The 27,914-nt window shown below is 45.1% G+C and overlaps 1 protein-coding gene across 1 annotated transcript in view; it reads left to right on the plus strand.

Annotated features, from left to right (window-relative positions):
• The first annotated feature begins 3,066 nt into the window (after positions 1-3,066).
• LOC109882980 (phosphatidate cytidylyltransferase 1) overlaps positions 3,067-27,914 on the plus strand; it is a 61,653-nt gene continuing 36,805 nt past the window's right edge. Inside the window, exons 1-3 of the mRNA XM_031816626.1 lie at positions 3,067-3,443; positions 22,166-22,311; positions 25,777-25,873. Coding sequence (XP_031672486.1) covers positions 3,384-3,443; positions 22,166-22,311; positions 25,777-25,873 — 303 coding nt within the window. The 5' untranslated portion in view covers positions 3,067-3,383. The remainder of the gene's footprint in view (positions 3,444-22,165; positions 22,312-25,776; positions 25,874-27,914) is intronic.

Raw genomic sequence — 27,914 nt, forward strand, 5'->3', positions numbered from 1 at the left:
CACCGGGGGCAAACTACCTGCCCTCCAGGACACCTACACCACCCGATGTCACAGGAAGGCCAAAAAGATCACCAAGGACAACAACCACCCGAGCCACTGCCTGTTCACCCTGCTATCATCCAGAAGGCGAGGTCAGTACAGGTGCATCAAAGCAAGGGACCGAGAGACTGAAAATCAGCTTCTATCTCAAGGCCATCAGACTGTTAAACAGCCATCACTAACATTGAGTGGCTGCTGCCAACATACTGACTCAACTCCAGCCACTTTAATAAATGGAAAAATGGCTCAACTTATCACTAGCCACTTTAAACAATGCCACTTTATGTAATGTTTACATACCCTACATTACTCATCTCATATGTATATACTGTACTCTGTACCATCTACTGAATCTTGCCTATGCCATTCGGCTATCACTCATTCATATATTTTTGTCCATATTCGTATTCATTCCATTCCACTGGTGTGTATAAGGTAGTTGTTGTGGTATTGTTAAGTTAGATTACTTGTTAGATATTACTGCATTGTTGGAACTAGAAGCACAAGCATTTCGCTACACTCGCATTAACATCTGCTAACCATGTGTATGTGACAAATAAATTCGATTTGATCCTCCAGCATGACAATGCCACCAGACGAACTGCTCGTTCTGTGCGTGATTTCCTGCAAGACAGAAATGTAATTGTTCTAACATGGCCAGCGAAGAGCCCGGATCTCAATCCCATTGAGCACGTCTGGGACCTGTTGGATCGGGGGGTGAGGGCTAGGGCTATTTCCCCCAGAAATGTCCGGGAACTTGCAGGTGCCTTGTTGGAAGAGTGGGTTAACATCTAACAGCAAGAACTGGCAAATCTGGTGCAGTCCATGAGGAGGAGATGCACTGCAGTACTTAATGCAGCTGGTGGCCACACCAGATACTGACTGTTACTTTAGATTTTGACCCCCCCCCCCCCCCCTTTGTTCAGGGACACATTATACCATTTATGGTACCATTGAGTGGCTGCTGCCAACACACTGTCAATGACACTGACTCAACTCTAGCCACTTTAATAATGGGAATTGATGGGAAATTATGTAAATATATCACTAGCCACTTTAAACAATGCTACCTTATATAATGTTACTTACCCTACATTATTCATCTCATATGCATATGTATATACTGTACTCTATATCATCGACTGCATCCTTATGTAATACATGTATCACTAGCCACTTTAACTATGCCACTTTGTTTACATACTCATCTCATATGTTATACTGTACTCGATATCATCTACTGTATCTTGCCTATGCTGCTTTGTACCATCACTCATTCATATATCCTTATGTACATATTCCTTATCCCCTTACACTGTGTATAAGACAGTAGTTTTTTTGGAATTGTTAGTTAGATTACTTGTTCGTTATTACTGCATTGTCGGAACTAGAAGCACAAGCATTTCGCAACACTCGCATTAACATCTGCTAACCATGTGTATGTGACAAATAAAATTTGATTTGATTTGATGTTAGTCACATTGGGGCGGCAGGGTAGCCTAGTGATTAGAGTGTTGGACGGCAGGGTAGCCTAGTGGTTAGAGGGTTGGACTAGTAACTGAAAGGTTGCAAGTTCATATATAATTTGTACTTAACTGACTTGCCCAGTTGAATAAAGGTAATAAAAAAAATGTCTGAGGAACTAGTTCTGTTTATGTCTCAGTTGTTGAATCTTTATGTCTCAGTTGTTAAATATTCCTACAAAAATGTACACATGCATAAGTTTGCTGAAAATAAACGCAGTTGACAGTGAGAACGTTTTTTGTTGTTGCTGAGTTTACATCAGGTGAAACATCTCACTCATCTGTGTGAAGGATGTGCATAACGGCAGCAACATTGGCAGCATTAAGTCTACTGGTTTTCGGAATTTCCCTTCAAAATAAAAGTCTGTGATACAAAATCTAGATTTTTTTTCCCAGCTTTGCATAGTGCATACTCTTTTAAAATTATGACCACACAGGGACTAATCTAAACTAAAGAGAATTACTACTTCGTGTAAGATAACAAATATAAGGTGGAGCACACTGTGAAAAGACCCCTGGTGGCATGTCTGGTGGGATAAGTGTGTGTGTCAGGTCTGTGTGTAAGTTGACTAAGCAAACAATTTGGGACAATAATCAAGATTAGACAAAACTAGAGCCTGCAGGACTTGCATTTTTGGAGTGTGGTGTCAAAAAAGCAGAGCATCTCTTTATTACGGACAGACCTCTCCCCATCTTTACAACCATTGAATCTATATATGTTTTGACCATGACAGTTTACGATCTAAGGTAACGCCAAGTAATTTAGTCTCTTGTTAAATAGCCACACCATTCATTACCATATTCAGCTGGTCTAGAACTTAAGAAATGATTTGTACCAAGTACAATGCTCTTAGTTTTAGAGATGTTCTGGACCAGTTTATTACTGGCTACCCATTCCAAAACAGATTGCAACTCTTTGTTTAGAGTTTCAGTGACTTCGTTAGCTGTGGTTGCTGATGCGTATATGGTTGAATCTTCAGCATACATGGACACACATGCTTTGTTTAATGCCAGTGGCAGGTCATTGGTAAAAATAGAAAAGAGTAGAGGGCCTAGAGAGCTGCCCTGCGGTACACCACACTTTACATGTTTGACATTAGAAAAGCTTCCATTTTAAGAAAACCCTCTGAGTTCTATTACATAGATAGCTCTGAATCCACGATATGGCAGAGGTTGAAAAGCCATAACACTAGCTATGACGCTAGTTTTTGTATAAACTCTTCATTGGTAAGACTGTCCAGTGCATGCAAGTATGCCCCCAATGCAATTCTGAAATCTATACATGCAGCTGGTGGCCACATACATCAAAAGTGCGATTTAAACAGAGTTATACTTTTTTTTGGTTCAAATTAACAAATTATTGTCTTTTTGTTTGATTTATATAAAAAACATTCCAGCCTTGTTTGGCATTATCTAGTCCGAATATGGCATGATTCCACTAGTAGTTACCTTTTTAAAACCCTTTCAAAATGGGACATTTATTTTGAAGGCGAGCAGTAAAATCCACACTATTGTGGCCTAGTCCTTAGTGTCTAACTTCACACAGGTTCAGACACCTGAGATGGCGAACGACAACTGCGGTAATAAACAAAACACATTCGGATCAGGCTAGTAGAGAGGCTGCGTACTGTTGTGTCAAAATAACAGCACATTGCAGAATCGGAAAAACCGACCATTTATTTCACGGTTAAACCCCCCTGAAGATCTTCATAACCCCGTGTGTGATTACAAAGGGGGCCGACGAGGTTCAATTCCAAGCTGTTTTAGTTGAGTCTTCAGACTCGATTTTTTTAATGTGTCTTGAGTGAAAATAAGGAAAACATGACGGAGGTAAGGAAGAGAGGAGGAAAAGGAAGAGATCCCGACAGCGTTAGTGACAAGGTGAGAAAACTTAAACTAAGAAAACATATTTGAATCTCTTTCGTGCTGAAATGTGCTTCTTCGTTGCTAGGGACGTCGTAACTAGCTAATCTCCTTCCTCGCTAATTAGCTTAGTTAGCTATAGGTAGCTCATGTTCAGTCAACGTTAACTAACTTAAGTTTTCCGCGAGATAACTATGTGAATGTTACGTTATTAAATAGGCATTTAGTAACTGTATAACCCTGGTAAATTGTGCCATTTGTAACGAGTAATGTCTTATTTAGTTATAACGAGTAATGATTTGTTAGCTGACATGCTATAATCGAGCTGCTGGCTAACCTGTCAAACCAGCTGACTCGGTGCTCTAGCTTAGTGACCCGACTGTTGTCAAAAAGAGATGGCCTTTCAAAACAAAGATCAGCTCTTTGTCTGACACAATCTAACCAAATGTTATATTACTTTCACCCCCAAAAATAAAATATATAGGACGCTCTTTTTATGTGCCTTGGACCCAAAGCTAGGAGTAAGTTGCTTTTTCATTGGAAAGACAATCACGCTGTTGGTTTGACAGATAAAATATATATATATATAGCCTGACTCCCCTGGGGTGGATTTGAGGATCTAGTCAAGTTTGCTCCTAATCATTTACAATGTCTAATAAAATGAGGAGCAATTTGTCTAGGATGTAGTTAATAACATGATTATTATTATAATATTATTATTATATTCCATTTAGCTTTTATCCAAAGCATCTTAGTCATGGGGGTGGCAAGTAGCCTAGTGTTTATAGTGTTGGTTGATGGGTCAAACCCCCGAGCTGACAAGGTACAAATCTGTCATTCCTCCCCTGAACAGGCAGTTAACCCACTGTTCCTAGACCAGTTAACCCACTGTTCCTAGACCAGTTAACCCACTGTTCCTAGACCAGTTAACCCACTGTTCCTAGACCAGTTAACCCACTGTTCCTAGACCAGTTAACCCACTGTTCCTAGACCAGTTAACCCACTGTTCCTAGACCAGTTAACCCACTGTTCCTAGACCAGTTAACCCACTGTTCCTAGACCAGTTAACCCACTGTTCCTAGACCAGTTAACCCACTGTTCCTAGACCAGTTAACCCACTGTTCCTAGACCAGTTAACCCACTGTTCCTAGACCAGTTAACCCACTGTTCCTAGACCAGTTAACCCACTGTACCTAGACCAGTTAACCCACTGTTCCTAGACCAGTTAACCCACTGTTCCTAGACCTGTTAACCCACTGTTCCTAGACCTGTTAACCCACTGTTCCTAGACCAGTTAACCCACTAGACCATTTAACCCACTGTTCCCAGACCAGTTAACCCACTGTTCATAGACAGTCATTGTAAATAAGAATTTGTTCTTAACTGACTTGCCTTGTTAAATAAATAAATGTGTTCTGGAATCGAACCTACCACCATGGTGTTTCTAACTATATCAACTGAGCTACAAAGGACCACATTTTTATTAACTTAAATGAATTCTTAAAAAAATAAAAAAAAACGACTTGATTATGGTATTCTTAGACATGATGAAGAATAGTAAAGTGTAAAAGATCCACCTCTTTAGTAGTTATGAAATAGCTATGCTACATGGTATGCCTGCATTGTAAACAACATGTCAACAACGTTGTGATGTTACCATCATTATGTTTACTTCATGGTGGTGTGCACAGTTGGTACGGTTGAGGCGTGTCTCTGTGTAGCAATTAAACGGACAGGCCATTAAATAGCATGACGTACATTACCATGGTAACTATTTTAAATAACAACAACAGATTGATAATGACCCCCACCTTGGCCCTGACCTCACTCCGAACATGTCTCAGGAGTTGGGGTATACAAAAAAACAAATAATTATATATATATATATATATATATATATATAAAATAAAATCCCTCTAATTTCTCAAAAGTGAGTTTACAACTTTCAAAGCAGAATTACTCTCCTATTGTTTCTCAACTGTTGTGTATGATAAACCATTTTGTAGCTCTGAATCTCTACTTTAAAAAAAATCCAATGTAAAAAAACAACAACAACAACCTGTTGAGTCACATATGCGTATAATACACACTTGTACATTGTGAAATAGTACAAATAGCAGCACCCACCAAAGTATTCTAATGCACTAGTCACCCTCTGGGTCCTGATCAATAGTAGTGGACTATAGGGAATAGGGTGCCATTTGGGATCCAATCAGGATCTACATTACAGATTGTGGGCCGAAAGATCCCGAGCTTCCCGAAAATTCTAGGAAAAAAAATAAACACCATCTGGCGCTAAATTTTGTTCACTGTACATCATTCCAAACAACACTTTCGGCTACGTCAACCCAACACGGCATATTATCATTTGTTATTTAACTAGGCAAGTCAGTTAAGAGGTCTTATTTACGATGGCGGCTTACCACGGACAACGCTGGGCCAATTGTGCGCCGCCGCCCATCACGGCCGGATGCAGCCTCGGATTCGAACCGGGGACTGTAGTGACGCCCCTTAGACCGCTGCACCAATCGGTAGCCATAACGTAACATCTAAATGAAAGTGAGATCAAATGGTTACTATACAGAATGATGCTGCATGGATGTTTTCACCAGTAAAAACAAAGATTTACCATTCACGGTTGAATGCGGTGTTTTTTATTTTTTTAAACTTACAGTAAGTTTATGAGATATATTCTCTTATGTAGAGTACTGTGATCGTTGGGTTCTTTCAGAGACTGTGTAAAGAGACCGTTCTCTAGGAGTAGAGCAGAGACCGTTCTCTAGGAGTAGAGCAGAGACCGTTCTCTAGGAGTAGAGCAGAGACCGTTCTCTAGGAGTAGAGCAGAGACCGTTCTCTAGGAGTAGAGCAGAGACCGTTCTCTAGGAGTAGAGCAGAGACCGTTCTCTAGGAGTAGAGCAGAGACCGTTCTCTAGGAGTAGAGCAGAGACCGTTCTCTAGGAGTAGAGCAGAGACCGTTCTCTAGGAGTAGAGCAGAGACCGTTCTCTAGGAGTGGAGCAGAGACCGTTCTCTAGGAGTGGAGCAGAGACCGTTCTCTAGGAGTGGAGCAGAGACCGTTCTCTAGGAGTGGAGCAGAGACCGTTCTCTAGGCGTGGAGCAGAGACCGTTCTCTAGGAGTGGAGCAGAGACCGTTCTCTAGGCGTGGAGCAGAGACCGTTCTCTAGGCGTGGAGCAGAGACCGTTCTCTAGGCGTGGAGCAGAGACCGTTCTCTAGGAGTGGAGCAGAGACCGTTCTCTAGGAGTGGAGCAGAGACCGTTCTCTAGGAGTGGAGCAGAGACCGTTCTCTAGGAGTGGAGCAGAGACCGTTCTCTAGGAGTGGAGCAGAGACCGTTCTCTAGGAGTGGAGCAGAGACCGTTCTCTAGGAGTGGAGCAGAGACCGTTCTCTAGGAGTGGAGCAGAGACCGTTCTCTAGGAGCGGAGCAGAGACCGTTCTCTAGGAGCGGAGCAGAGACCGTTCTCTAGGAGCGGAGCAGAGGCCGTTCTCTAGGAGCGGAGCAGAGGCCGTTCTCTAGGAGCGGAGCAGAGGCCGTTCTCTAGGAGCGGAGCAGAGGCCGTTCTCTAGGAGCCGAGCAGAGGCCGTTCTCTAGGAGCCGAGCAGAGGCCGTTCTCTAGGAGCCGAGCAGAGGCCGTTCTCTAGGAGCCGAGCAGAGGCCGTTCTCTAGGAGCCGAGCAGAGGCCGTTCTCTAGGAGCCGAGCAGAGGCCGTTCTCTAGGAGCCGAGCAGAGGCCGTTCTCTAGGAGCCGAGCAGAGGCCGTTCTCTAGGAGCCGAGCAGAGGCCGTTCTCTAGGAGCCGAGCAGAGGCCGTTCTCTAGGAGCCGAGCAGAGGCCGTTCTCTAGGAGCCGAGCAGAGACCGTTCTCTAGGAGCGGAGCAGAGACCGTTCTCTAGGAGCGGAGCAGAGACCGTTCTCTAGGAGCGGAGCAGAGACCGTTCTCTAGGAGCGGAGCAGAGACCGTTCTCTAGGAGCGGAGCAGAGACCGTTCTCTAGGAGCGGAGCAGAGACCGTTCTCTAGGAGCGGAGCAGAGACCGTTCTCTAGGAGCGGAGCAGAGACCGTTCTCTAGGAGCGGAGCAGAGACCGTTCTCTAGGAGCGGAGCAGAGACCGTTCTCTAGGAGCGGAGCAGAGGCCGTTCTCTAGGAGCGGAGCAGAGGCCGTTCTCTAGGAGCGGAGCAGAGGCCGTTCTCTAGGAGCCGAGCAGAGGCCGTTCTCTAGGAGCCGAGCAGAGGCCGTTCTCTAGGAGCCGAGCAGAGGCCGTTCTCTAGGAGCCGAGCAGAGGCCGTTCTCTAGGAGCCGAGCAGAGGCCGTTCTCTAGGAGCCGAGCAGAGGCCGTTCTCTAGGAGCCGAGCAGAGGCCGTTCTCTAGGAGCCGAGCAGAGGCCGTTCTCTAGGAGCCGAGCAGAGGCCGTTCTCTAGGAGCCGAGCAGAGGCCGTTCTCTAGGAGCCGAGCAGAGGCCGTTCTCTAGGAGCCGAGCAGAGGCCGTTCTCTAGGAGCCGAGCAGAGGCCGTTCTCTAGGAGCCGAGCAGAGACCGTTCTCTAGGAGCGGAGCAGAGACCGTTCTCTAGGAGCGGAGCAGAGACCGTTCTCTAGGAGCGGAGCAGAGACCGTTCTCTAGGAGCGGAGCAGAGACCGTTCTCTAGGAGCGGAGCAGAGACCGTTCTCTAGGAGCGGAGCAGAGGCCGTTCTCTAGGAGCGGAGCAGAGGCCGTTCTCTAGGAGCGGAGCAGAGGCCGTTCTCTAGGAGCGGAGCAGAGGCCGTTCTCTAGGAGCCGAGCAGAGGCCGTTCTCTAGGAGCCGAGCAGAGGCCGTTCTCTAGGAGCCGAGCAGAGGCCGTTCTCTAGGAGCCGAGCAGAGGCCGTTCTCTAGGAGCCGAGCAGAGGCCGTTCTCTAGGAGCCGAGCAGAGGCCGTTCTCTAGGAGCCGAGCAGAGGCCGTTCTCTAGGAGCCGAGCAGAGGCCGTTCTCTAGGAGCCGAGCAGAGGCCGTTCTCTAGGAGCCGAGCAGAGGCCGTTCTCTAGGAGCCGAGCAGAGGCCGTTCTCTAGGAGCCGAGCAGAGGCCGCTCTCTAGGAGCCGAGCAGAGGCCGTTCTCTAGGAGCCGAGCAGAGGCCGTTCTCTAGGAGCCGAGCAGAGGCCGTTCTCTAGGAGCCGAGCAGAGGCCGTTCTCTAGGAGCCGAGCAGAGGCCGTTCTCTAGGAGCCGAGCAGAGACGGTGTAAAGTAGAGAATAAACACGTGTGCAGAAGCTTCAGGAAGCTCACAATCTTTTGGTCCCGTGAACTTTAGAGTTGAATCCGCAGCCACGGCCTACATTTGTATATGGCTCTGGGCTATCCTAGTGCTCCACCCCCCTCCTGGACTTTCTGCTGCTTCAAAGGCTTACCGTGACCACTCCCTCTCCCCGGCCCACTATGGACTTGTGTGGCGTGTCTGTCAAAAGGTTCTATCTGGTTTTATGTGTGTGGGTGCTCATTACACAACAGAAATAGTGATTCATGACATGATGTCGTCTGACCTGATTTAGCTCTGGGAATGTGTGTCCCAAATGCACCCTATTCCCATAGGACTCCGGTATAAAGTAGTGTACTATATATAGGAAATAAGATGCCATAGGACTCTGGTATAAAGTAGTGTACTATATATAGGGAATAGGGTGTCATTTGGGACATGGTCCTCTATGCCATAGGACTCTGGTTATTTGTGTGTAATGTCTTAGAGATGGTGCCAAAGTGGTGATCGGAAAGCAGCCCACAATGTAGATTAGGCTGCCACAAGAGTCCCAGAACATGTGCTGTTATGAGGTTATTACAGACACGCAGACCAGTTATCTGTTCTATAGTGGCAGCTACCTGTTCTCTAGAGTGGTAGGTAGGTAGGCAGGCAGCTAACTGTTCTCTAGAGGTAGGCAGGCAGCTAACTGTTCTATAGAGTGGCAGGCAGCTAACTGTTCTATAGAGTGGCAGGCAGGCAGCTAACTGTTCTATAGAGTGGTAGGTAGGCAGGCAGCTAACTGTTCTATAGAGGTAGACAGGCAGCTAACTGTTCTATAGAGGTAGGCAGGCAGCTAACTGTTCTATAGAGTGGTGGGCAGGCAGCTAACTATTCTATAGTGGCAGGCAGGCAGGCAGCTAACTGTTCTATAGTGGCAGGCAGGCAGGCAGCTAACTGTTCTATAGAGGCAGGCAGGCAGCTAACTGTTCTATAGAGTGGTAGGCAGGTAGCTAACTGTTCTATAGAGTGGTAGGCAGGTAGCTAACTGTTCTATAGAGGTAGGCAGGCAGCTAACTGTTCTATAGAGGTAGGCAGGCAGCTAACTGTTCTATAGAGTGGTGGGCAGGCAGCTAACTATTCTATAGTGGCAGGCAGGCAGGCAGCTAACTGTTCTATAGAGGCAGGCAGCTAACTGTTCTATAGAGGCAGGCAGGCAGGCAGCTAACTGTTCTATAGAGTGGTAGGCAGGTAGCTAACTGTTCTATAGAGTGGTAGGCAGGTAGCTAACTGTTCTATAGAGGTAGGCAGGCAGCTAACTGTTCTATAGAGTGGTAGGAAGGTAGCTAACTGTTCTATAGAGTGGTAGGCAGGCAGCTAACTGCTCTATAGAGTGGTAGGCAGGCAGGCAGCTAACTGTTCTATAGAGGTAGGCAGGCAGCTAACTGTTCTATAGAGGTAGACAGGCAGCTAACTGTTCTATAGAGTGGTAGGTAGGCAGGCAGCTAACTGTTCTATAGAGGTAGGCAGGCAGCTAACTGTTCTATAGAGGTAGGCAGGCAGCTAACTGTTCTATAGTGGTAGACAGGCAGCTAACTGTTCTATAGAGGTAGGCAGGCAGCTAACTGTTCTATAGAGGTAGGCAGGCAGCTAACTGTTCTATAGAGGTAGGCAGGCAGCTAACTGTTCTATAGAGGTAGGCAGGCAGCTAACTGTTCTATAGAGTGGTAGACAGGCAGCTAACTGTTCTATAGAGTGGCAGGCAGCTAACTGTTCTATAGTGGTAGGCAGGCAGCTAACTGTTCTATAGAGTGGTAGGTAGGCAGGCAGCTAACTGCTCTATAGAGGTAGGCAGGCAGCTAACTGTTCTATGGAGGTAGGCAGGCAGCTAACTGTTCTATAGAGGTAGGCAGGCAGCTAACTGTTCTATAGAGGTAGGCAGGCAGCTAACTGTTCTATAGAGGTAGGCAGGCAGCTAACTGTTCTATAGAGGTAGACAGGCAGCTAACTGTTCTATAGAGGTAGACAGGCAGCTAACTGTTCTATAGAGGTAGGCAGGCAGCTAACTGTTCTATAGAGGTATGCAGGCAGCTAACTGTTCTATAGAGTGGTAGGCAGGCAGCTAACTGTTCTATAGAGTGGTAGGCAGGCAGCTAACTGTTCTATAGAGTGGTAGGCAGGCAGCTAACTGTTCTATAGAGTGGTAGGTAGGCAGGCAGCTAACTGTTCTATAGAGTGGTAGGTAGGCAGGCAGCTAACTGTTCTATAGAGTGGTAGGTAGGCAGGCAGCTAACTGTTCTATAGAGTGGTAGGTAGGCAGGCAGCTAACTGTTCTATAGAGTGGTAGGTAGGCAGGCAGCTAACTGTTCTATAGAGTGGTAGGCAGGCAGCTAACTGTTCTATAGAGTGGTAGGCAGGGAGCTAACTGTTCTATAGAGGTAGACAGGCAGCTAACTGTTCTATAGAGGTAGGCAGGCAGCTAACTGTTCTATAGAGGTAGGCAGGCAGCTAACTGTTCTATAGAGGTAGGCAGGCAGCTAACTGTTCTATAGAGGTAGGCAGGCAGCTAACTGTTCTATAGAGGTAGACAGGCAGCTAACTGTTCTATAGAGGTAGGCAGGCAGCTAACTGTTCTATAGAGGTAGACAGGCAGCTAACTGTTCTATAGAGTGGTAGGCAGGTAGCTAACTGTTCTATAGAGTGGTAGGTAGGCAGGCATCTAACTGTTCTATAGAGGTAGACAGGCAGCTAACTGTTCTATAGAGTGGCAGGCAGGCAGGCAGCTAACTGTTCTATAGAGTGGTAGGCAGGTAGCTAACTGTTCTATAGAGGTAGACAGGCAGCTAACTGTTCTATAGAGGTAGGCAGGGAGCTAACTGTTCTATAGAGTGGCAGGCAGGCAGCTAACTGTTCTATAGAGGTAGACAGGCAGCTAACTGTTCTATAGAGTGGCAGGCAGGCAGCTAACTGTTCTATAGAGTGGCAGGCAGGTAGCTAACTGTTCTATAGAGGTAGACAGGCAGCTAACTGTTCTATAGAGGTAGACAGGCAGCTAACTGTTCTATAGAGGTAGACAGGCAGCTAACTGTTCTATAGAGTGGCAGGCAGGCAGCTAACTGTTCTATAGAGGTAGACAGGCAGCTAACTGTTCTATAGAGGTAGACAGGCAGCTAACTGTTCTATAGAGTGGTAGGCAGGGAGCTAACTGCTCTATAGAGGTAGGCAGGCAGGCAGCTAACTGTTCTATAGAGGTAGACTGGCAGCTAACTGTTCTATAGAGTGGTAGGTAGGCAGGCAGCTAACTGTTCTATAGAGGTAGACAGGCAGCTAACTGTTCTATAGAGTGGTAGGCAGGCAGCTAACTGTTCTATAGAGTGGTAGGCAGGGAGCTAACTGTTCTATAGAGGTAGGCAGGCAGGCAGCTAACTGTTCTATAGAGGTAGGCAGGCAGGCAGCTAACTGTTCTATAGAGTGGTAGGCAGGGAGCTAACTGTTCTATAGAGGTAGCCATGCAGCTAACTGTTCTATAGAGTGGTAGGTAGGCAGGCAGCTAACTGTTCTATAGAGTGGTAGGTAGGCAGGCAGCTAACTGTTCTATAGAGTGGTAGGTAGGCAGGCAGCTAACTGTTCTATAGAGTGGTAGGTAGGCAGCTAACTGTTCTATAGAGGTAGGCAGGCAGCTAATCCCAAAGCCTTAAGGTATGAACCTGGAACACGGCTCGTTGAAAAAGTTCACACACACACACACTGACCTCCTTGACTTGTGTTGTGTAGTAGTGAGTTAAATGGATTACCTCCGTCACAGTGGAGGTAAATCATTGATCCTGTACCTGACCTTGTATGGGACTGTCTGTCTATTAGACTGTCCTCTGATTTAGGTTCTGTGGGGCTCGTGGGACCTACACAGCTTGGTAATGGATCCCTCGTGCAGTGATATACTAGCCTGGTCCCAGATCAATTGGCTTCCTATGGCCATTGGCGAGACAGGACTTACATCGAGGACCAGGCTAGTATGAAATCAGGGAAAATGGATCTGTTCTCACTTGTATACGTAGCAGCCAGCACTGTGCTTTCTTCATACACACGCATGCACAGCCTTCACTGTGCTTTCTTCATACACACGCATACACAGCCTTCACTGTGCTTTCTTCATACACAGCCTTCACTGTGCTTTCTTCATACACACGCATACACAGCCTTCACTGTGCTTCATACACACGCATACACAGCCTTCACTGTGCTTTCTTCATACACACGCATACACAGCCTTCACTGTGCTTTCTTCATACACAGCCTTCACTGTGCTTTCTTCATACACAGCCTTCACTGTGCTTTCTTCATACACAGCCTTCACTGTGCTTTCTTCATACACAGCCTTCACTGTGCTTTCTTCATACACAGCCTTCACTGTGCTTTCTTCATACACAGCCTTCACTGTGCTTTCTTCATACACAGCCTTCACTGTGCTTTCTTCATACACAGCCTTCACTGTGCTTTCTTCATACACAGCCTTCACTGTGCTTTCTTCATACACAGCCTTCACTGTGCTTTCTCCTCAAGAGGCTATGTTTGAGTAATTGTATTCATTAGGGATTCATATTTTATCACCTTTCCCAAGTTTCAATACCAGGAGTCAATTTTTTATTTGACCTTTTTATATAACAAGGCAAGTCAGTTAAGAACCAATTCTTATTTTCAATGAAGGCCTAGGAACAGTGGGTTAACTGCCTGTTCAGGGGCAGAATGACAGATTTTTACCTAGTCAGCTCGGGGGTTTGAACTTGCAACCTTCCGGTTACTAGTCCAACGCTCTAACACCTAGGCTACACTGCCGCCTCTACACTCTAACCACTAGGCTACCCTGCCGCCTCTACACTCTAAGCACTAGGCTACCCTGCCACCTCTACACTCTAACCACCAGGCTACCCTGCCGCCCCTACACTCTAACCACTAGGCTACCCTGCCGCCCCCACACTCTAACCACTAGGCTACCCTGCTGCCCCCACACTCTAACCACTACGCTACCCTGCCACCCCTACACTCTAACCACTAGGCTACCCTGCCTCCTCTACACTCTAACCACTAGGCTACCCTGCCTCCTCAACACTCTAACCACTAGGCTACCCTGCCGCCTCTACACTCTAACCACTAGGCTACCTGCCACCTCTACACTCTAACCACTAGGCTACTCTGCCACCTCTACACTCTAACCACTAGGCTACCCTGCCACCTCTACACTCTAACCACTAGGCTACCCTGCCTCCTCTACACTCTAACCACTAGGCTACCCCGCCACCTCTACACTCTAACCACTAGGCTACCTGCCTCTACACTCTAACCACTAGGCTACCTGCCTCTACACTCTAACCACTAGGCTACCCTGCCTCCTCAACACTCTAACCACTAGGCTACCCTGCCGCCTCTACACTCTAACCACTAGGCTACCCTGCCGCCTCTACACTCTAACCACTAGGCTACCCTGCCACCTCTACACTCTAACCACTAGGCTACCCTGCCTCCCTACACTCTAACCACTAGGCTACCCTGCCACCCCCACACTCTAACCACTAGGCTACCCTGCCGCCCCTACACTCTAACCACTAGGCTACCCTGCCTCCTCTACACTCTAATCACTAGGCTACCCTGCCGCCCCTACACTCTAACCACTAGGCTACCCTGCCGCCCCTACACTCTAACCACTAGGCTACCCTGCCTCCTCTACACTCTAACCACTAGGCTACCCTGCCTCCTCTACACTCTAACCACTAGGCTACCCTGCCACCTCTACACTCTAACCACTAGGCTACCCTGCCGCCCCTACACTCTAACCACTAGGCTACCCTGCCTCCTCTACACTCTAACCACTAGTCTACCTGCCTCCTCTACACTCTAACCACTAGGCTACCTGCCTCCTCTACACTCTAACCACTAGGCTACCCTGCCACCTCTACACTCTAACCACTAGGCTACCTGCCGCCTCTACACTCTAACCACTAGGCTACCTGCCTCTACACTCTAACCACTAGGCTACCCTGCCTCCTCAACACTCTAACCACTAGGCTACCTGCCACCTCTACACTCTAACCACTAGGCTACCCTGCCACCTCTACACTCTAACCACTAGGCTACCCTGCCACCTCTACACTCTAACCACTAGGCTACCCTGCCTCCCTACACTCTAACCACTAGGCTACCCTGCCACCCCCACACTCTAACCACTAGGCTACCCTGCCGCCCCTACACTCTAACCACTAGGCTACCCTGCCTCCTCTACACTCTAATCACTAGGCTACCCTGCCGCCCCTACACTCTAACCACTAGGCTACCCTGCCGCCCCTACACTCTAACCACTAGGCTACCCTGCCTCCTCTACACTCTAACCACTAGGCTACCCTGCCTCCTCTACACTCTAACCACTAGGCTACCCTGCCACCTCTACACTCTAACCACTAGGCTACCCTGCCGCCCCTACACTCTAACCACTAGGCTACCCTGCCTCCTCTACACTCTAACCACTAGGCTACCCTGCCACCTCTACACTCTAACCACTAGGCTACCTGCCGCCTCTACACTCTAACCACTAGGCTACCTGCCTCTACACTCTAACCACTAGGCTACCCTGCCTCCTCAACACTCTAACCACTAGGCTACCTGCCACCTCTACACTCTAACCACTAGGCTACCCTGCCACCTCTACACTCTAACCACTAGGCTACCCTGCCTCCCTACACTCTAACCACTAGGCTACCCTGCCACCCCACACTCTAACCACTAGGCTACCCTGCCGCCCCTACACTCTAACCACTAGGCTACCCTGCCTCCTCTACACTCTAATCACTAGGCTACCCTGCCGCCCCTACACTCTAACCACTAGGCTACCCTGCCACCCCTACACTCTAACCACTAGGCTACCCTGCCTCCTCTACACTCTAACCACTAGGCTACCCTGCCTCCTCTACACTCTAACCACTAGGCTACCCTGCCACCTCTACACTCTAACCACTAGGCTACCCTGCCGCCCCTACACTCTAACCACTAGGCTACCCTGCCTCCTCTACACTCTAACCACTAGACTACCCCGCCACCTCTACACTCTAACCACTAGGCTACCCCGCCACCTCTACACTCTAACCACTAGGCTACCCCGCCACCTCTACACTCTAACCACTAGGCTACCCCGCCACCTCTACACTCTAACCACTAGGCTACCTGCCTCTACACTCTAACCACTAGGCTACTTACCACCTCTACACTCTAACCACTAGGCTACCCTGCCACCTCTACACTCTAACCACTAGGCTACCTGCCGCCTCTACACTCTAACCACTAGGCTACCTACCACCTCCACACTCTAACCACTAGGCTACCCTGCCACCTCTACACTCTAACCACTAGGCTACCTACCACCTCTACACTCTAACCATTAGGCTACCCTGCCGCACCAATTCATATTTATCCAGAGTGTCCCCCGGGAAACAAGACTTTAGAGAGTTTAAAGAGTTTAAAACCAAGATGTGGTGACTGTGCCATGGTTGTCCACCAATGAGATCAGTGCCTCACCATCTTTTGTCTGCTCGGGGGCACCACTATGGAAAGATTTCAGTGCAAATTCAACTGATTATTTAGAATTTAGTAATGATAGTTATTCTATACTTGATCGCCAATGGCATTGTTGTTAATTGCAAAACAGGCAGTTTTTTAAATTTTTTAATGAATTCCCAAATGTTATGTTCCTGAATTCAGTGAGTGAGCTATCTGGACATAAAGTGTGTTTAGGACACTCAGGGCTATCTGGACATAAAGTGTGTTTAGGACACTCAGGGCTATCTGGACATAAAGTGTGTTTAGGACACTCAGGGCTATCTGGACATAAAGTGTGTTTAGGACACTCAGGGCTATCTGGACATAAAGTGTGTTTAGGACACTCAGGGCTATCTGGACATAAAGTGTGTTTAGGACACTCAGGGCTATCTGGACATAAAGTGTGTTTAGGACACTCAGGGCTATCTGGACATAAAGTGTGTTTAGGACACTCAGGGCTATCTGGACATAAAGTGTGTTTAGGACACTCAGGGCTATCTGGACATAAAGTGTGTTTAGGACACTCAGGGCTATCTGGACATAAAGTGTGTTTAGGACACTCAGAGCTATCTGGACATAAAGCGTGTTCAGGACGCTCAGAGCGCATCCAGACTCTACGTCGTTGTGGAATCATTAAAAACATTATAACGGCAGTCAAATGACCAATGTTGCTAAGCTTGCTAGATAACCTCCTCCAACAGATGACAGAGCTATATTTGGAAAAATCGGTTTGATTTTTATACAGATGGCAGATCAGCTCACGAATAACGGGGGAGATGAAGAGTGGAAATATTTTTTAAATATCAAGGTATTGAATTTTCACCCATATGCCTATATGAATTGTTAACAAGATGTCGTCTTTGACAGAGATGCCTATGAAGTGAAGAGTCAAGACGTTTATATTTTACACAATTATATTATCGACTAGCCCAGGCCTCTGCCTAGAGAGTCAGTTGTCTGTGAAACAATGACGTTGAGCTCAGAATTCAGTCTGGTTTTACTTCAATAAATACCCTTCAATGGGTCCTGGCTGTGGGGTAATAATTGTCAGATGTTTTTTTTTGATAGTTCATCCATCACAATAATGTAGCGCTCCTCCGTGACTGTGAAATGTGTTGAGTCCGTGTCGATAGGTTTCAATGATTAGTAAATATAGTGCGAATTTACACAATAATTCCATATGGTATAGCTAGAATCTCCACAATGATAATATAGACTATGGATAGGTTATATGCATGGTTGAATATGTTACCAATATGTTTTTGGGCTACTTTCTGGAGATTGAATGATATCAGATATATATTGATGATATATTTTTATTGTCTTACATTTTGGAGTAGAATGACCTTTTTAAAAAGTTAGCAGAACTGAGATTCTCGGTCTTTCGACATTAAAATGATCCCTGGGAGGATCCCGGACCCCCTGAGCAAAGAGAATACATGCACAAAATGAGCCTCAGCAGTAGATAAACTAGACTCTAGCCTCAGCAGTAGATAAACTAGACTCCAGCCTCCGCAGTAGATAAACTAGACTCCAGCCTCCGCAGTAGATAAACTAGACTCCAGCCTCAGCAGTAGATAAACTAGACTCCAGCCTCCGCAGTAGATAAACTAGACTCCAGCCTCAGCAGTAGATAAACTAGACTCCAGCCTCAGCAGTAGATAAACTAGACTCCAGCCTCCGCAGTAGATAAACTAGACTCCAGCCTCAGCAGTAGATAAACTAGACTCCAGCTAGGCCTGGCACTACAAAGCAGAACAGAATGCATGTTTGTTTGGCTTTACTTTTTCGTCCGTGTTCATTTGGCTGTTTGCTGCCCTAGTGAGAATGAATCCCTAATCAAGCTGGGCCTCTGTTTTCTGCCACCTCTGCAAAGCAGTTAAAGGGACCAGGGTTGAATAGGGGGGGGTGGGGGTGGACCGTCCAGACATTGTGCAAAGAATTTAAAGGGATGGTCCCTCTGCAAAGCTTTTAAAGAGAGGATGAGAGGTGCCAGATACCATCAGGGTGACTGTTCAATCTCTGGATAGAGACAGGGGTCAGTGTGTGTGTGTACCTCACTGCTCTCCTTCTCATTAATTTCCTCCTGAATGGTGCTCTTTCTGCTTCTGTAGCATGGTCTTTGCTGTGTACTGTTTATACACACACACACACACACACGGCTGTTTCTTCCCTGGCTGTTGGGGATTTTCCTAGTCTCATTTACTGAGTAGCTCATCACCTGTCCTACTGCTCTCTTTCTCTCGCTCACGCTCTCTCAACATTTTAAATGCTTTATTGGCATGTTAACATTGCCAAAGCAAGTGAAGTAGATAATAAACAAAAGTGAAATTGACAGTAAACATTACACAGAAGTTCCAAAAATAAAATAAAATACATTTCAAATGTCATATTGTGTAAATTTACAATATTGTAATGATGTGCAAATATTTTAAGTACAAAAGGGAAAATAACATAAATATGGGTTGTATTTACAATGGTGTTTGTTCTTCACTGGTTGACCTTTTCTTGTGGCAACAGGTCACAAATCTTGCTGCTGTGATGGCACACTGTGGTATTTCACCCAGTAGATATGTGAGTTTATCAAAATCGGGTTTGTTTTCTAAATCTTTGTGGATCTGTGTAATCTGAGGGAAATATGTGTCTCTAACATGGTCATACATTTGGCAGGAGGTTAGGAAGTGCAGCTCAGTTTCTACCTCATTTTGGGGGCGGTGAGCACATAGCCTGTCTCCTCTTGAGAGCCATGTCTGCCTACGGTGGCCTTTCTCAATAGCAAGGCTATGCTCACCGAGTCTGTACATAGTCAAAGCTTTCCTTAAGTTTGGGTCAGTCACAGTGGTCAGGTATTTTGCCACTGTACTCTCTGTTTAGGGACAAATAGCATTCTAGTTTGCTCTGTTTTTTTGTTAATTCATTCCAATGTGTTAAGTAATTATCTTTTTTTTCTTCTCATGATTGGATTGGGTCTAATTGTGTTTCTGTCCTGGGGCTCTGTAGGGTGTGTTTGTGTTTTTGAACAGAGCCCCAGGACCAGCTTGCTTAGGAGACTCTTCTCCGGGTTCATCTCTCTGTAGGTGATGGCTTTGTTATGGAAGGGTTGGGAATTACTCCCTATTAGGTGGTTGTAGAATTTAACGTCTATTTTCTGGATTTTGATAATTAGTGGGTATCGGCCTAATTCTGCTTTGCATGCATTATTTGGTGTTTTACGTTGTACACTGAGGATAGTTTTGCAGAATTCTACATGCAGAGTCCCATTTTGTGAATTCTTGGTTGGTGAGCGGACCCCACACCTCAAAACCATAAAGGGCAATGGGTTCTATAACTGATTCAAGTATTTTTGGCGACCGGACCTTTTTTGGAACACCATTATTTTGGTCTTACTGAGATTTACTGTCAGTGCCCAGGTCTGGCAGAATCTGTGCTGCTGTAGGCCCTCCTTGGTTGGTGACAGAAGCACCAGATCATCAGCAAACAGACATTTAATTTCAGATTCTAGTAGGGAAAGGCCGGGTGCTGCAGACCGTTCTAGTGCCCGCGCCAATTCATTGATATATATGTTGAAGAGCGTGGGGCTTAAACTGCATCCCTGTCTCGCCCCACGGCCATGTGGGAAGAAATGTGTGTTTTTTGCCAATTTTAACCGCACACTTGTTTGTGTACATGGATTTTATAATGTCGTATGTTTTACCCCCAACACCACTTTCCATCAGTTTGTATAGCAGACCCTCATGCCAAATTTAGTCAGGCTTTTTTTAAATCAACAAAGCATGAGAAGACTTTGCCATGGTTTTGGTTTGTTTGTTTGTCAATTAGCGTGTACAGGGTGAATACGTGGTCTGTCGTACGGTAATTTGGTAAAAAGCCAATTTGACATTTTCTCAGTTTTCATTGAGAAAATGTATGAGTCTGCTGTTAATGATAATGCAGAAGATTTTCCCAAGGTTGCTGTTGACGCATATCCCACGGTAATTATTGGGAGACTAGAATGATATTTGGCCCTAAACAGAGAGTACACAGTGGCAGAATACCTGACCACTGTGACTGACCCAAACGTAAGGAAAGCTTTGATTATGTACAGACTCAGTGTCACGCCTTGGTCTTAGTATTTTGTGTTTTCTTGAATTATTTGGTCAGGCCAGGGTGTGACATGGGTTATTGTGGTGTGTTTTTGTCTTAGGGGTTTTGTGGGGTGTCTAAGTAGTCTAGGGCTGCCTGAGGTGGTTCTCAATCAGAGTCAGGTGATTATCGTTGTCTCTGATTGGGAACCATATTTAGGCAGCCATATTCTGTGAGTGTTTTCGTGGGTGATTGTTCCTGTCTTTGTGTTTGCACCAGATAGGGCTGTTTCGGTTTTCGTTATTTCATTTAGTTATTTTTGTAGTTTCTGCTTGTATAGGGTTTTCCTTCATTTAAATAAATCATGAATCATCATGAATCATCATCACGCTGCATTTTGGTCCGATCCTTGTTCTACCTCTTCGTCAGAGGAGGAGATAGAAGAGAGCCGTTACACTCAGTGAGCATATTGAGAAAGGCCACCGTAGGCAGACATGGCTCTCAAGAGGAGACAGGCTATGTGCACAATGCCCACAAAATGAGGTGGAAATTGAACTGCACTTCCTAACCTCCTGCCAAATGTATGACCATGTTAGAGACACATATTTCCCTCAGATTACACAGATCCACAAAGATTTAGAAAACAAACCCAAATTTGATGAACTCCCACATCTACTGGGTGAAATACCACAGTGTGTCATCACAGCAGCAAGATTTGTGACCTTTTTGCCACAAAAAAAGGGCAACCAGTGAAGAACAAACACCATTGTAAATACAACCCATATTTATGCTATTTTCCCTTTTGTACTTTAAATATTTGCACATCATTACAACACTGTGTATTTACACAATATGACATTTGAAATGTCTTTTATTATTTTGGAACTTTTGTGAGTGTAATGATTACTATTCATTTTTATTGTTTATTGCACCTTTGTTTATTATCTACTTCACTTGCTTTGGCAAAGTTTACCTATGTTTCCCATGCCAATAAAGCCCCTTGAACTGAATTGAGAGACCCACTTGCTTCCCTTGTTTCAGAAATAATCTATACTCCAGTACTGTATCAGAATGACTAGTCTAATCTAGTATCTTTAGCTCTATACTCCAGTACTGTCGCGGAATGAGTAGTCTAATCTAGTATCTTTAGATCTATACTCCAGTACTGTATCAGAATGACTAGTCTAATCTAGTATCTTTAGCTCTATACTCCAGTACTGTCGCAGAATGACTAGTCTAATCTAGTATCTTTAGCTCTATACTCCAGTACTGTCGCGGAATGACTAGTCTAATCTAGTATCTTTAGCTCTATACTCCAGTACTGTAGCGGAATGACTAGTCTAATCTAGTATCTTTTGATCTATACTCCAGTACTGTCGCAGAATGACTAGTCTAATCTAGTATCTTTAGATCTATACTCCAGTACTGTCGCAGAATGACTAGTCTAATCTAGTATCTTTAGATCTATACTCCAGTACTGTCGCAGAATGACTAGTCTAATCTAGTATCTTTAGATCTATACTCCCGTACTGTCGCAGAATGACTAGTCTAATCTAGTATCTTTAGATCTATACTACAGTACTGTCGCAGAATGACTAGTCTAATCTAGTATCTTTAGATCTATACTACAGTACTGTCGCAGAATGACTAGTCTAATCTAGTATCTTTAGATCTATACTACAGTACTGTCGCAGAATGACTAGTCTAATCTAGTATCTTTAGATCTATACTACAGTACTGTCGCAGAATGACTAGTCTAATCTAGTATCTTTATTTCATGCCTGTGTTGTTTTTCTTTGTTGATGACACACTAGTATTTCTAGTCTAACTTGCTCTCTCTCCCTTGTGTGTGTGTGTGTGTGTGTGTGTGTGTGTTAGGAGGCAGATGGAGAGGACAGACTGGGTCTGCCTGGTGAGGCCGGAGGAGACGGCGAATATAAAGCAGACACCCCATCCGTTCCTCCCTCCACAGCAGACAACACTCCACAGTTCCTCAAAGAGGCCGTGGAGGGCCTCAACCCCAGGTAACACGCACATTTAACGTCCTCACTGGAGGGAGAGGTGGGATTGTACTCTATACTACACATTGAATACACTATAATAACCACACGGAGATGCATTTTGAACCACACACACATTATAACCTTTTGGGTTATGACCAGCATTATATAGTAATGAGATGTGGGACACTACATTAGTCCAGCATTATAGAGTAAGGAGAGGTGGGAGGGACACCACATTAGTCCAGCATTATAGAGTAACGAGAGGTGGGAGGGACACCATGGAAGTCCAGCATTATAGAGTAACGAGAGGTGGGAGGGACACCACATTAGTCCAGCATTATAGAGTAACGAGAGGTGGGAGGGACACCACATTAGTCCAGCATTATAGAGTAACGAGAGGTGGGAGGGACACCACATTAGTCCAGCATTATAGAGTAACGAGAGGTGGGAGGGACACCACATTAGTCCAGCATTATAGAGTAACGAGAGGTGGGAGGGACACCACATTAGTCCAGCATTATAGAGTAATGAGAGGTGGGAGGGACACCAGGGAAGTCCAGCATTATAGAGTAACGAGAGGTGGGAGGGACACCACATTATAGTCCAGCATTATAGAGTAACGAGAGGTGGGAGGGAGAGGGGGAGGAAGAGTACATGAATTGGATTGCGGAGGCAGCAAGGCGGCAGCACAGCAAGCCACTTTTTCCTTGGGGGAAGTGTGACGCTCGTGTCCCAGGCTCTGTACACCAGTTTATACCTGGATTTAAGCATGCCTATCCCGTGTTTTACAGTCAAGTGTATTTAGCCTGTCTAGATTTATGTACCAAACATTCATGAGCTCCAGAAAGTATTGGGACAGTTTGGCTCTGTACTTCAGCACTTTGGGTTTGAAATGATACAATGAGGATTAAGAGTCAGCTTTAATTTGAGGGTATTTTCATCCATATCGGGTAAACCGTTTAGAAATTACAGTAGTTCCTTGTACAATAGTACCTCCATTTTAGTGGATTTAGTGGAAGTAGTCAAGTCAAGTTAGTCCCATTTTCCTAAAAAAAAAACATGATTTATTTATTTTGATTTAACTAGGCAAGTCAGTTAAAGAACAAATTCTTATTTTCAATGACGGCCTAGGAACAGTGGGGTTAACTGCCTTGATCAGGGGGCAGAACAACAGATTTGTACCTTGTCAGCTCGGGGATTTGAACTTGCAACCTTCCGGTTACTAGTCCAACGCTCTAACCACTAGGCTACCCTGCCGCCCCATGATATCCTGGTTAGCATGTCTTTGCGGTATGATATTTGTGCATCTATTTTTCTCGTTCATCATTATTCACAATTCATTCAGGATTATACGTAATCATGGTAGCATCCACATCAATATAGAAGTGTTTATAGAAACATATTCAATTCTTATAGTGAATTTGTCCCCTACTTTTGGTCCCCTAAAATGTGGGTACTACTATGTACAGGAAGTACTGTAATTTATAAACGATTCGGCCGATAGGGATGAAAATACCCTCAAATGAAAGCTGACGGTTTGCACTTTAACCTCATAGTCATTGTGTCATTTTTAAATCCAAAGTGCTGGAGTACAGAGTCAAAACAACAACAAATGGGTCAATACTGTTGGAGCTCACTGTCGGTATCCAGTGACCGATACCTTTGTTCAACTGTAAAAACAGGATAGCTTTGTTTTTAATGACTGTGGTGAGATATTGGGGGTTTATGCAGGCCTACATTGATGTTTCTGGGTATCTGTGTGTGTGTATTGATGTTTGTCTGTCTGTGTGTAGTGCTGTGTGTCTGTGTGTATTGATGTGCTGTGTGTCTGTGTATTGATGTGCTGTGTGTATTGATGTGCTGTGTGTATTGATGTGCTGTGTGTCTGTGTGTATTGATGTGCTGTGTGTGTTGATGTGCTGTGTGTATTGATGTGCTGTGTGCCTGTGTGTATTGATGTGCTGTGTGTATTGATGTGCTGTGTGTATTGATGTGCTGTGTGCCTGTGTGTATTGATGTGCTGTGTGTATTGATGTGCTGTGTGCCTGTGTGTATTGATGTGCTGTGTGCCTGTGTGTATCGATGTGCTGTGTGCCTGTGTGTGTTGATGTGCTGTGTGTATTGATGTGCTGTGTGTATTGATGTGCTGTGTGTATTGATGTGCTGTGTGTCTGTGTGTATTGATGTGCTGTGTGTATTGATGTGCTGTGTGTGTTGATGTGCCTGTGTGTATTGATGTGCTGTGTGTATTGATGTGCTGTGTGTATTGATGTGCTGTGTGTATTGATGTGCTGTGTGCCTGTGTGTATTGATGTGCTGTGTGTATTGATGTGCTGTGTGCCTGTGTGTATTGATGTGCTGTGTGTATTGATGTGCTGTGTGCCTGTGTGTATTGATGTGCTGTGTGTATTGATGTGCTGTGTGCCTGTGTGTATTGATGTGCTGTGTGTATTGATGTGCTGTGTGCCTGTGTGTATTGATGTGCTGTGTGTATTGATGTGCTGTGTGTGTTGATGTGCTGTGTGTATTGATGTGCTGTGTGTATTGATGTGCTGTGTGTATTGATGTGCTGTGTGCCTGTGTGTATCGATGTGCTGTGTGCCTGTGTGTATCGATGTGCTGTGTGTATTGATGTGCTGTGTGTGTTGATGTGCTGTGTGTGTTGATGTGCTGTGTGTGTTGATGTGCTGTGTGCCTGTGTGTGATGTGCTGTGTGCCTGGATGTGTTGATGTGCTGTGTGTATTGATGTGCTGTGTGTATTGATGTGCTGTGTGTATTGATGTGCTGTGTGCCTGTGTGTATTGATGTGCTGTGTGTATTGATGTGCTGTGTGCCTGTGTATTGATGTGCTGTGTGTATTGATGTGCTGTGTGCCTGTGTGTATTGATGTGCTGTGTGTATTGATGTGCTGTGTGCCTGTGTGTATTGATGTGCTGTGTGTATTGATGTGCTGTGTATATTGATGTGCTGTGTGTATTGATGTGCCTGTGTGTATTGATGTGCTGTGTGTGTTGATGTGCTGTGTGTATTGATGTGCTGTGTGTATTGATGTGCTGTGTGTGTTGATGTGCTGTGTGTGTTGATGTGCTGTGTGTATTGATGTGCTGTGTGTATTGATGTGCTGTGTGCCTGTGTATTGATGTGCTGTGTGTATTGATGTGCTGTGTGCCTGTGTGTATTGATGTGCTGTGTGTATTGATGTGCTGTGTGCCTGTGTGTATTGATGTGCTGTGTGTATTGATGTGCTGTGTGTGTTGATGTGCTGTGTGTGTTGATGTGCTGTGTGTATTGATGTGCTGTGTGTATTGATGTGCCTGTGTGTATTGATGTGCTGTGTGTGTTGATGTGCTGTGTGTATTGATGTGCTGTGTGTATTGATGTGCTGTGTGTGTTGATGTGCTGTGTGTGTTGATGTGCTGTGTGTATTGATGTGCTGTGTGTATTGATGTGCTGTGTGTATTGATGTGCTGTGTGTCTTTTTCCAGGTGGAAGAACTGCTGTATACGAGGGGTTCTATCCATGGCCATGATATCGGGATTCTTCATGATGATTTACCTGGGACCTATCATGCTCATAGTAGTGGTACGTGGCTTCATAACATGTTCATATTAGTGTTATGTAGCTTTATAACACCATGTTCATGTTAGTGGTATGTAACTTTATAACACCCTGTTCATGTTAGTGGTATGTAGCTTTATAACACCATGTTCATGTTAGTGGTATGTAGCTTTATAACACCATGTTCATGGTAGTGGTATGTAGCTTTATAACACCATGTTCATGGTAGTGGTATGTAGCTTTATAACACCATGTTCATGGTAGTGGTATGTAGCTTTATAACACCCTGTTCATGATAGTGGTATGTAGCTTTATAACACCCTGTTCATGATAGTGGTATGTAGCTTTATAACACCCGTTCATGTTCCCTGAGCTTGGTGCGAACCACCCTTTCCATCTTGAGCTTGGTGCGAACCACCCTTCCCATCTTGAGCTAGGTGTGAACCCCCCTTCCCATCTTGAGTTAGGTGTGACCCCCCTTCCCATCTTGAGCTAGGTGTGAACCCCCCCCCCCCCCCCCCCCCCCCCCCCCCCCCAACTTGAGCTGTATACAGTGGGGCAAAAAAGTATTTAGTCAGCCACCAATTGTGCAAGTTCTCCCACTTAAAAAGACGAGAGAGGCCTGTAATTTTCATCATAGGTACACTTCAACTATGACAGACAAAATGAGAAGAAAAAAAATCCAGAAAATCACATTTGTAGGATTTTTAATGAATTTCTTTGCAGATGGAGAACCTATACCAGTCGAGCAATTCATCTCAACAATAATCTTCATTTTAATTTGACTAAGAGGGTTTAATTGGAGTCTATTTCTTCTGAGCCTATAAATTAGCTTACCTCAGCCAGTTAAGTTATGAGGCCTAACAGCCTAATTGAAGTAGGCTTTTTTTTATTAGGCCTACTTACAACTGGTCAAACATTTTGCATCCTACATAAAACAATTTAAAGAAAAAAAATTTCTGCATGTTTGATCTAAAACAATGTAGCTAATAATGAAAAGCGCACATTTGTAAATCCCCCTAACTCTAATTGGAAAGGTAGATAACAAATTATTTGTGACATTGTGGTTACAATAAAGAATTTAAACAAGATGCTGTGTTTTTTAAAATTTACAATAGTGATGGACAATTGGAGGCATTTTGAAAACAGGTTTTCAAACACTTGTTTTTCACAAGTGTACTGTAGCAGGTGTAGCCCATCATGCTAATGTTTCCTATTAACAGGACAATAGACTTCTTATAGCCCGGCTACTGTAGTGAAAATCCCTGAACTTGCAAATGTTTTCAATGCTTAAGTCCTCTAAAGTGCTACATTTCTAACTCAGAACAGCAGTACAGTGTTTCTTCATCAACATCTTTTATACTTTTGTTAATAAAATAACCAGAAAAGACATGGATGTTTACTTATTACCCTGCATTTTAGTCGCACTTCCAGCTCCACGACCACAGGTAAAACCTTGCTGAGATTGATCAATGTAGTTGTTGTATCGTCAGTTTCTCTAGCCATAACATCTTGATGGCCTTGAACCAGTTCATCTGTGCTTGTCGGCTTGACGGATTAATGTTTGTCAGTTCGATCGGGTTTATATCAGGAGACCTTCCTGTAGAGATGAGAGAAAAAATATTTATAGATATACTGTAGGCCTACCGTAGGTGTTGTAGGTATTGTATTTATATTTCACTACATAAAGGTCTGCTGACGTCTTGACCCAGTTTATGCCCTCATTTGCAATGCAAACCCGGGCGGCAGTATGTTTTGGGTCATTGTCTGCATTTGGAGAAGGAAAAAAAGACAGTTAGCCAACATTAGGTACAATCATATAAATATACATGTAAATGCATCTGAACATAACAGAAATATTGCTATAATCCTACCTTGAAGGAAACGATGTGGGTCCTAAGAAACACCTCTCTGAGACAAGCATGGAGGAAACAGTAATGTTCTGTGATGTCTGCTGAACAATCAAGTTTTGGTTTCTCCAGAAATAAGTCATTCAAAATAACAGACTGGCCTTATTTTAAAATGAGTGAGAATATCTCACCCCCCCCCCCCCCCCCGTGTGTTC

The sequence above is a fragment of the Oncorhynchus kisutch genome, linkage group LG3 (genome assembly GCF_002021735.2).
Source record: "Oncorhynchus kisutch isolate 150728-3 linkage group LG3, Okis_V2, whole genome shotgun sequence".
Classification (NCBI taxonomy): Eukaryota; Metazoa; Chordata; class Actinopteri; order Salmoniformes; family Salmonidae; genus Oncorhynchus; species Oncorhynchus kisutch.